This window comes from Merops nubicus, unplaced genomic scaffold (genome assembly GCF_000691845.1).
Source record: "Merops nubicus isolate BGI_N331 unplaced genomic scaffold, ASM69184v1 scaffold34542, whole genome shotgun sequence".
In the NCBI taxonomy this organism is placed as follows: domain Eukaryota; kingdom Metazoa; phylum Chordata; class Aves; order Coraciiformes; family Meropidae; genus Merops; species Merops nubicus.
The window spans coordinates 46,796-58,350 of NW_008592964.1; the positions used below are offsets into that span (position 1 = coordinate 46,796).

Consider the following 11,555-nt stretch of genomic DNA (forward strand, 5'->3'; position numbering starts at 1 on the left):
TTCCAACTTCTCTAGATACTTGAAACAGATGGATTAAAAAACCATAATATGATGTCTAAACTATGAAGTGCCTAAACTCACACATACATACTTCAACTACTGGGATTAAGTAATCTCTGTCCCTAATTTCTAATGACAACCCTGGAAAGTAAAGGTCATAAAAAGAAACCCTTCAAAACAAGTGAGTATATCTGTCCTCCTCAACAACTCCCTATGTAGAACACTCCCTTCTCTTTTGTAAGGCGGACCTCCCTGAGCTTATATACCCTAACATCCACTCTGTAAAGGGCCATTACACAATAAAAACTTATCGAAAAAACAGAAAATGTATTTTTTCAAGGTATGCAACTACAGTTCTAAACCACCACTAACAGGTTTATAAATCAGTAACTGCCCTCTCTAACAATGCAGAAACATTTTTTAAATTGTTAAATACACCAGACACCAACATATTATCAGTGGACTACCAGACAGAATACCTTATACAGTACCTGCTAACGTGGCTTCTATTTTTTTTTCCTTCAGAAGAAAATTGCATACAAATTATATCCACCTTCCTAGAACTTGATTGTTACTACCAAAACTGCTTTTTGTTTTTATAGTTTTGCCTACCTTTATGGCATCCAAGGAGAATTAAACGAATCCCACTTACTCTGGCATACACAGGAACAATGGAGTTATAGTAGAGAACAACACAGGCTTAAAGTCAAGTAGAATTGTCAGTGCTGGAATTGCCAACAGGACAAAAGCTAGTCTCAAAACAGAAATAAATGTAGTCAAGAATATTCTATGTAGCTTTGCGAATACACTCACATGCCACCTAATAAACTACTTGCATTTCCTCCCTACTTTTAAGGCTATTGATTGTAGGTATTAGTGGTCCTTACTCATTCACTTGTTTTGACCACATTATCATTAAAACCAATTAAAATGGAAAAATAAACCACAGTTACATAGGTTCTTTGGAACACTTGGAGGGACAACAAACCTGCTTGCCATTAAGCAGGTATTTCTATGGAGACAAAAGTTGATTTGGACTGACACCAGCTCCAGACTTCTCTGCCTCTCCCAGGGGGTCTTAAAGGTATCAGACAAATTTATTCTCGATCAGACTCTTACAATGACTTGTCTAGCCTCATTTCTGAAGGCAAATACTGACAGAACAGATAAAAGTTTGGTGAATCCCAGGAGCTTTGCAGATGTACCAATAGAACAGGAAGCTAGGGAAGTAAGTAAGGCAAAGTCTGACTTGCATCTACCCTGCAGCAATCCAGCACATGTTAAACGCCATTAATTCCACCCTTCACAGCCAACCTACTGTTTTCAGCTAAGCCCAAACAAGAGAGACTTCTTAGTGTGCCTCAACAGAAAGCAAGTTCAGTTCTTCCAAATATTTTTTGTGTGGCTGACAGTAGATGGTCTCTAGCAGTTTTGTAGCTCAGCCAAGTGAAGTAAACTCTCACAGAAAATATTTGACAACCACTCAGATTCTCATTTCTAGTCTATTCCAGTTCTATTAACTTCTACTTATCTTTGAGGATAACTGAGAGCTCGATGCATTTCACTCATTCCAACTAAACTCAAGCAACCTCACTTACTTAATCTAACACTGCAAGAATGTCAGAAAAATTCAATAACTTTGATAGCATTGATAATAGCAAATTAACAGTATATGCCATTAGCCTTTGATATCTGAAGAAGACATACTTGCTCAGCTAGTAAAATAGTTAAACCAGTACAGATAGTAGACATTTGGCACATAAAACATCATTATAATCAAATGACACTTTCACTTCCATACAAAGACTTCTGACTCTGCGGCAAGTGCAAACAGAACAAGATTTTTGGTTCCCACCTCTTTTGTTTTTTCCAAGATTTCTTCAGGGTAACACCATATTGCAGCATTTCATTATTCCTTTGCACACTGACTGAACTTCAGGTTTCACTGAAGATACTGCTCCAATTAACCAGAAAAATATCGCCTTTGGCAGAAACTAAACTATCACAGAGTCTACTAGCCAACCTTTTATTGCTATAGCATTTTTGGTTTTTGAATATGAAACAGGACTGATTTAATGAGTAATTCAAGTAAAAAAAAAAAAAGAAAAAAAGAAAAAAAAAAACTTTAAGTTTACACAAGTTCCAGGCATGACTGGACAGCTTCAAGAAGAAAACAAAGGGCAATTACAAAAAAGACTTGAAGAGTCACCTAATTGAGTACCACTACACAATTTTGGGTTTACTCATACTTTTCTTTCAACATGTGTTGCAGTTGGAGAAGATACTTTCTTAAAATAGCCTTCTGCTCAAATTGAGTGTAACTGCTCTCTTCTTAAAGAGTGCAGGTACTGAAACCGTTATCTTGACTAAAGAATATTCAACTCATGTGACTTAGCAGATAATAGGTCTGTACAGACAATTAACATTTCATCTGACCAGATGATTCATACACATTTCTAGTCACAAAAGGTCCATTCATGTGGTCAGTGCTACAGCTCTAGAATGCATTGATTCTTCGTCAAAGAATTGAAGACAAGTAATGTAAAACTTGTTCCCTGGGAAAAAAAAAAAAAACACTTTTGGACATCTCTGTTTTGTTGCAAGGTTTATAGCTATCTGGACCATGATTCTGTGGTTGCTCTAATACCAAGCTGCTACCACAAACAGCATCCCACCTTGTTCTGGCTTCCCATAAACAACTCATTCTTTATTGCCTTTCTCGTACAGCCTCGTACTAGCAACATCAGAAATCAATTTAAGAGTAACTCAAATAAGAGAAGGAGAGTCTGTCTGAATGTAAAAGCTGTCTCTCTGTTCACTGACATTCCTCTGTGTAAGATGCACATTGTGACTACCCAAAAATCACTATTTTCAGCCACCAATTTAAGGATATGACAAGGAAATGAGGCAGTTTCCAACACACTTATTTATATATATCGGTTTATGCCGCTGCAAATAAAGTTTTAAAAACATTCAAATAGAGTTACAACATAATTGCTAATGAACACTTACATTTCTAACTACTTTCAGTTATGTACAGGAGTCCTGTAAAGCTTTGTTTCTGGCATGGTTATTTGTAGGCAGGCTTATCTCTGAAATCCAACGAACAGAGCTACTATCAAATGCAGCTTTTACAACACTTCTAAATTTAAACAAAGGAATATGACTATTTCCTTTTCTTTTACTTCCTGACATCTGGCTTTTTCCTATTGTTTTCAAAAGCAACCAGTATCCTGCATTAGGTACACACAACCAATTGTATGAACTTACCCTGTGAAGAGTCACTGTGTGTTGTTCCCATATAGCCGTTTCTTCCATTGTTGTGCTCTGAGAAAAAAAAAAAAAAAAAAACCAACCTGAAGATTAGATTTCACTGTCAATAGCTGCACTAAACAACTATATAATACCACAAATCGAAACCTACACTCAAAAGTAACATAAATATTCAGACTGAATAGCTGCAGAGAAGCTACACTGGCTAATTTGTTACACATTTCCTGTCTTTATATGTCACATCTGAACTTCCCGTGCTCCTATGGAAGGGGGCAGAGGGAAGAATAGGCACAATAGGTCTCTAATCCTGTATTTCACAACTTGATGTTAAGGATTTTCAAGGGAAGGACAAGAAGCATTTGTGATGTACACTCTCCCAGTTGCTCATTAAGTGTACAGCAAATCAAGCCTGTTGAAGGCCCACTTCCAGTTTTCCACTGTGATCATTTGTATTTATATCCTATCTTTTATCTTTCCTACTTTTGTGTACATTGTCCCTTGGATTTTACCTGTATGCAAATTACCACTATTTCATGAATGTCTAGCTATAGATGACAGCATCTGTGCTACTGTATTATGCATACAGGTCACATTTAACAGACTCAGACTCAGTTCAACATAACCTCATTTCTTTGGTGAACAGTAGCACTGTAGAAATAAATAAGGTCCTCTCTAAGGGAACTAGATTAAACAGTAACATTATGACAATATTTACATACCTACATTTCTGCTTAAAAAAAGCAGACACTTGCACTATTTCGTGTGCCACAACAAGCAAACATTTGGAAATGGCACAAGGAAGGAAAAACTAGCAGAGCCAAAGCCTTGAAAACAGGCAGAAAGGCAGCAGGAAACACAGAGCAAACCGTGTGAAGTCCCTGGCTGCCCTGCTGCAACATTTGCTACCTTGCTGGAGGGAGCGCCCAGTGTTTTGCCCCACAACCTCCCCTCCCAGAAGCAAGCTATCCGCTAAGTAAAGAGCAGAATCAGAACATGGACATCTCTGCAATACGCGAGCGTTGACTCTTTTTTTAAAGTCTACTTTACTCAACTTTGTTTCAATTGCAGTAACTCAGCCACTACAACAAAAAAGTACTCTTAATTTTTAATCTGGTCCTGCATTACATTGGAGAGCAGTGGCAGGAGTATTTACTCTCACAATCAATACCTCTGAAAAGTCTTTAAAGCTAGTTGCAAAGTGGGAAAAAGTAAGTTCTTATTACCCCAAAAAGCTGTGTGGGTTTTTTGCTCCGCTTTGTGCTCCAATTTCAACAGTTAGAATGTGCTACATTACTGCTTATTTTCTCTTGTGGTTCACTTCTCCCAGAAATGTTGGTGCAACTTAACTGGGATATATTTTATTCAAACAGCTTCCCTCTGCCCCCCCGCAATCAGCACCAAATGTTTCTACTTCACATAACAAATTGATCCAACTCCATCCCAGAACTAGATTCTTTCTCTCCAGTTTCTCAAAAGGAAAACAAAAAATATATTAAACCAGAAACCATCTACACACAAAGCTATCTTTGAAACAAAAAGAACATTTTGCTTGCTAAACGGTTATGGAATACTGATTTCCTTCCCTATTTCTGATGCTCTCATTCTGTCTTAGCTTTGGCAAGAGCTTCCAAGGCTAAAAAAAAAAAAAAAATGTTTTGTCAACAAGTGAAGAACTATCTCTGCAAGTAAACTTCTAAAAGAAAAAGCTTTGAGCACCTCCTGTTCAAAGAAAAGATGCAACAGCAATCCAAAAAAAAGACTGCAAAAGTCATAAAATTCACATGAACTGAAAAGGGCTGCTTCATTTCTACCTGCAATTACCAGCGAAAAAGTTAATGAAAGGACTCATTGACGGTGCCTGTCCCGCAGTGACACCCGGGTACAACGCTCCATCGGCAGTCGGGGACACTTCTTGGGCAGCACCATTTGAGCTGCTCAGCTAACGAGGTACCAGATCTCAGTGCTTCCAAGTTCTTGTGCCTTACTGCCGGAGCTCGGTACACAGGACACGGCAAATACACCAACTGATTCTGGATATGGCAACGACTGATAAAACCCAGTTTAACCAGCCAACCACTGCTCCCACTGGATCTGGGAGAACTGACAATCTCAGAATCTGAGCAGGTAAGCTAACACAAACAGCTAGGCAACAACTAAGAAAAATGGAAATGACTTGTGCAACATGCTTCTGAGAGCCATGATGAGACTTACTACTTCACAAAAAAAAAAAAAAAAAAAACAAAAACAAAAAAAAAAAAAAACAAACAAACAACAACCACCCTGAAAAAAACATCCACATAAACTCACTAGCCTTTCTAAAACTGGACCTGGTGCTCACTGCTCAATCTGACTAAAGCTGCCATTTCTAATACCTTTTTCCCTTCTACAGGAGCTCAGTCTTTCCACTTTGCTTTTCTGTCTCATTTCTGTGCTCACACTATCTCCTCTACTCATCTGTTGCTACGCTCGCATTTCCTCTAGATTTTACTAATACATTCATTTCAAATTCACAAGCCTTGAAAACATCAAATATCCATTAGTCAGATGGCAAACCAAGTACTAAGCTATTTTCAGCCTTCCTGCATGCCCAAACAGCCCAATCAAGAACAGTGAAAACAGTTCAAAGGCACCCTGAGGTGACTTGTTGGCTTCAACACATATTGCTTTTTGACTCAGCTTCTCATCTGGAAAGAATGGAAATCACTCACAGAAGACTGAGAAGTGTTGAAGAAGACCTGTAGAGGTACTCACTGGACCAAGCACTGACAACTGAGGCACAACAACTAGCTTGTGTTACAATCAGCTGAGGTCCCTGTTGTGATGCTGCTCCTAGACCATACTCAGGAGTGCTCTGTTTTTCATTCAGCATTTAAATTCCAGAAATCTTGTAAGGACTTAATTTCCAACTGACTAGAAATGGCAAGCAGTGCCTGTAATTAAGAGGCAGAGGGAGGCATGTGCAGACAGTGTAGGTCTGCAGTGATGGTGCCAGCCCTGCCCACTGCTGGTGCTAAGGTAGGCAACTAGGAATATACAAAAATACTCAGATGTTATAGTATATGGTTAGAGTAACTTAACAGAGACTGTGTTCCTGCCCATGGTAGGAGGGTTGGAGCTAAACGATCTTTAAGGTCCCTCCCAACCCAAACCAGTCTATGATTCTACAATTAAGTATTTTTGAAATGCAAGTGGACAACTGGCAATTTAAATTTTGCAAATTTCAGGTAATACAGCTATATTACCTATGGTGCTCTATGTGCATTAAGAATTAAGAAAAAAAGAACAATGGTGTCATGACTTGTGTGTTGGAGAAGTTATTTTACGCCTATGCCTTATTAAAATGGTTTCCTTAAGCTCATCTTAAACATCCTTACAAAGGTAATTAGTAGCATTACCAAGTCTGTGTTTGTAGGTTGTTTTTTTTTTTTTTTTCTCTTTAGCATTTAAAGGACAGTTGTATATGAAGTTGCAATTCATGAATATGGAAGTAATGCAACTTATTTGCTCAGATTCTTCAAGTATCAAACCTTGGAATTTTTTTATCGTTGAAACTGTCCTGAGATATAAACATATCAAACAAAACTTCTCTCCAAAAAGCTCCCTTTGCGGGCTGGCTACAAGGGTCCTTCAAACAACAGACATTTTTTTCTTCTCCTAACTATTTCTTTCCTGCTTCTCAAAGGCTCAGGTTTTAATTTTTCTTTTTTTAAAAGTACGCTTTTCTCCTACAACTCTTCTACCTTCACACACACGTATGGGCACATGTGCACATATAAAATACTAATTTATGTGGTTTATAACATACATAGAAAATAACAAAGGGTTCTGGAGGTAAATTTTCTTGCAGGATAACACTTCTTTAGACTTTTGCACCTAGAGGAAGAGCTCAGACTAAGGCCAAAGCCCCTATGTAGTCTTGAAATCAAAGCCAGAATAGTTTCCCAACATGTCTTTGCAAGTCTAGAGGGACTTACTAGAGGAATTATCTTTCTTGTTTTAACGAACTGCTTTTCATAACAACTGCGTCAAGAATGACAAGTCAGATTTCAAGCAATTGTTCACTTGAGTTACGAGTAAGTTTTGACATGAAGTCAAAGGAGTTTTCAATCACCTTATTTATTAGTAAAATTCAGCAGTAACTACCTATAAATAAGTGGTTGGGTTGACTATCTACCCTTGTTATACAATTCTATATGTGGTTCACTACAGACAATGAAATTATTAAACTTTCAGAGAAAATCATATTTAGCTATCTACCTTAAAACAGGTAGATTTTCCTATTTTCCTCTAGAATGCAAGAATAACCTACTGTGGGAAGCAATAAAGTACATTTAGTATCTTTAAAATATCATTTTGTGCATCAGCATTGACAGCTGTCCTGCAGACAATAAAATGAAGCAACTATTTCTGCTACCTCAGAGGGTCATATTGTTTCTAATCTCTGCAAACCACAAAAAAAAGGCTATCTGTGAAACATCCATGTCCCTGCTCTAAGCCTTTCAACCACAGCAAGCCAACTACAATAAACTGAATAACCAGATCACAAACTCAACCATATAAACAACACTATACCTTTGCTCCAAACTTGCAGCCTCCTGTTACAGCTTTTGTGTACACCTAACTCTTAACGTAACGGTATCATCCCAAAACATTCTTAATTGTCCTGATAAAATCATAGCAATCTTGAAAAAAAACATTTTCTGGAGGGAAGCAGGACTGGTATGTATAAAAAAAAAAATATTTCTGATACTGGTTGTAACTAAAGAATGAATTAAGTTTATATTTAGAGTCAGTTTGCAGAAGGACACACCAGACATTCACATACCTTAGCCTGGCTTCTAAAAATCAATTCTCAATTACTCCTGGGGAAGTCCTTTTTAGCAGTAGGATGTTGAACTTCAAAGTTTTAAAAGGTTAAATGCAAAAGTCAATACATTTTGATTGCACTTGTGGGAATAAAAATTAAAAATGCTTGCCTTAGCAATTAGCATATGCAAGCATTACAAGAATTCCTGCAGGTTTCCTGGGTATCTAGAGGGTGATATTTATCACTCACTTAAAAAAAAAAAAAGTCAATATCCAAAATAAACAGCTTCCTGAGGACGTTCAGTAAAAGAAACCAACCCTTCCTCAGCCAGCCCAGAGCAGAGAATGAAGAAGTCACTTCCACACACACAAGATTTTTCCACACTCACGTGGAGCACCATGTCTCCCTTCCTACAGACACTCACCTTTGGCATCGCCTACTTCAACTACAGCCACCTTACATTCCAATAGACTCCCTCCAACTGTGTTATCACAGAAGCCTTCAGCTGACTAACAAAAAAAAAAAAAATTTTTAACAGCTGTTCCACTGCAATTAGTGCAATGAGGACAGAATCCTATTAGACTGATTTTATCAATGGAAGTAAGAGCTCTGTCTTACATAGTCTTTATACAACATATGCAACGTACCACATCTACTCCACAAAGTATCTTAGAGATATCTGAGCTAGTTCAAACCCTAGAAGTTAACTACTAGACCAAGTGCAGCCAGAGGAGGGTAGTGTGATGCCAGAACAAATAAACACTGGCACACTGCTAAAGCTAGCTACTTGTGTGCAGAACTCTGGTATCTCTGCACTAGACTTTGTGAGCAGCCTATATCCTTGTTTTTCACTTGATCATCTCTCTTTGCAAGGAGCAAAGACACTTTCCCTGAGTGTATTTTTGAGAGAAGACTCAAGAGCTATCACATCAGCTCAGGGACTGCTGCACAGACAAACAACATGCACCCGATGCTCTTTGATTATCTCTTCTACAAGGCAATGCTAAGTGGAACAGAAAACACCTACTAAATCACTCTCTTGCAAGATGTTTTAAAAAAAAACTCATTTATCACTGAAACTGAGAGGCCAGCTTTTAGTCTTTTTTTCTGTCTGAGTGTACATCCATGGAAGCAACATCAACCATCAATTTTGGAAATAGAAATATTAACCTTATTCTCTCAAGAAGATGTACTAAAACCCTAAAGTAGTGTTCGTTGCAACTTTTTTTTTTTTGGTAACTGCATGGGTCCCAAGCTCTAGTCAACAGTTTCACTCCTCTCAAATATTTGTCTGTAGTCAACAGGCTACCTCATGAAAAGTCTGTATTAAAGACAAACACCATTCGTTACTAAAGCTGGTCTTCAGATGACAATGTGCAACCCAAACTTGGAAAAAAAAAACACAAAAGGCATACAGAGTTCAACACTATGTTAATAAAACGAGCTTAATTGTACTTTGATCAGTCTAGAAGTACAAAGTGTCTACTACAATAATACATACCTACTGCGGTGACAATAGAAGTCATCTTTACATCAGAAGTAGGAACCTTAAGATGAAAAAACTACAACTGAACTTATTTTTTGCATGTATATTAAAAATAACTCAGCTGTTTCAGTATCCTGCTCAATTCTCCCAGTGCTTCCACAACCACATGCTGCTCCATGAGACACTACCTTACTAACCAGTTTCCACTGCTTCCTGCTCTAAAATTCCCAAGATTACTTGTTAGACTTTGAACATGTAAATACTGCACCTATCCAAAAATACCCTTTCTGCTAGTTTTCCTGATGAATTTTTGTGCAAGACATTTTTGCTCAGACATTTTTTCTTCTTACTTCTGGGCACAACTGTCTCCAAACAGGGGTGGAGGGGAACCACACAACACCATAACACCTAAGTATTTGACTAATCCCATGTAATACCCAACTTGTTTTTTAGTATGACTCACTTATCCATAACAGCCACTCAAGTCCAAGCCTCACATATACCAGACAGCCCTCTGAGCTCCCAGGGTGATAAAACCTTTTTGTTCTTATTGCTGCTCAATAGAAAGAGCAGCAGGCCTTCCTTCCCTAAACAAGAGCAGCATGCAGAAATTTGGAGGGTACTGCAGTTTAGTGTAATAACTAGATCTATAATCCAGTACTTAATTAAGCCTGAGTATTTATGGAAATCTTTATTATACAGGGCTAGTGAATACAATTACCTGGCAGGAGGCTGACATTGGGGAGTAGGAAGGCAAAACAAAACAGAACAGAAGACCCAAAAGCAGATAACATCTTAAATGAACTTATGGCAAGTGATTTCAGATGAAGAGTACCACTCAAGAACCTTGGTAACAGTATCAGCCAGTAGCTAAGCAAAGCTTACTAGCTTCACCATATCTAAGGCATGGGAAAACTGCGCTTCAGAATTTGGGATCCTTGTCTGTTTTGCTTCTTTCCATTTTGCTTTCCCACTGGCAAATCATGTAGGATCACAAACTCCAAAGCACCAGCAAGCAGCATTTCACAGATCACTACTCTAGGCCAGTATGCTAGCAAAACAGAAACAAAAAAAACACACACCACACCAACACGGCCCCTCCCCCCCCCCCCCCCACAAAACAAAAAAAACAACCAAAAAAAAAAAAGCAAAAAGCAAGGCTAAAAAGCAAAGTGGTAAGCCATGTTCCACTGCCCCACACCAGCACAAGTGGTTTTGCCAAAAAAGCACAGATAGCTTGCACTTTTCATTTTCAGTCATTTCTCTACCATACTGACCTAGGTCAGTATTCTTACAACATGAAGATTCCAAAATCAGAGTATAGTTTTTAATATGTAATGGAAAATACTTATCTTCTATTTAGAGATCAACCTTAGCTCAGATTTTTTTTTTTCCCAAACAGTTTCAAAACAAAGTACCACTGACTTGCTTGAAGATCTTGAATTCTTTAAATCTCAGGATGCAACCTGAAAAGCACTTTTTAGCACAATTAACTGCTTAGGAAACACACATCACCCTCCTTCTATTTTCCATCCTCAGAAACATACCTCTCCCTCATATACTAGTTTAACATGTACACAATTCTAATATGTGGTCATTTCTACCTGTATCAGCACTCCTCAACTCCACTGCCAGCAGTTGCCAGCAGTACAGTTTTTAAGCCAGCTCTGTGAACATAAAATCTCTGACTAAACCCTCACAGAGTAAAATCCACCGCAGTGAAGTATACAAGTAAAGCTCATTAAGCATACAGCGCTGCAACCACCATTTCACAGCAACTGACAAGACTTGGAATGGGAAATTCATAGGAGATACTAGCTGCTTGGTTGTTTATTTTAAAACCACAGGGGTGGTCAAATGGTGCTCTAGCCTGTCCAGGAAGGTTATGGAATCTCCATCCTTGGAGGTGTTCAATACTCAACTGGACAAGACCCTGGACAACCTGCTGGCCTGGGCCAGATGATCTCCAGAGCTCCCTTCTGACCTCAC

At 38.3% G+C, this 11,555-nt stretch overlaps 1 protein-coding gene across 1 annotated transcript in view; it reads right to left on the minus strand.

The window, feature by feature from the left end:
• TJP1 (tight junction protein 1) overlaps positions 1-3,321 on the minus strand; it is a 41,894-nt gene extending 38,573 nt beyond the window's left edge. The window contains 1 exon segment of the mRNA XM_008935321.1: positions 3,271-3,321. Coding sequence (XP_008933569.1) covers positions 3,271-3,318 — 48 coding nt within the window. The 5' untranslated portion in view covers positions 3,319-3,321.
• Between the last annotated feature and the right edge of the window lie 8,234 nt (positions 3,322-11,555).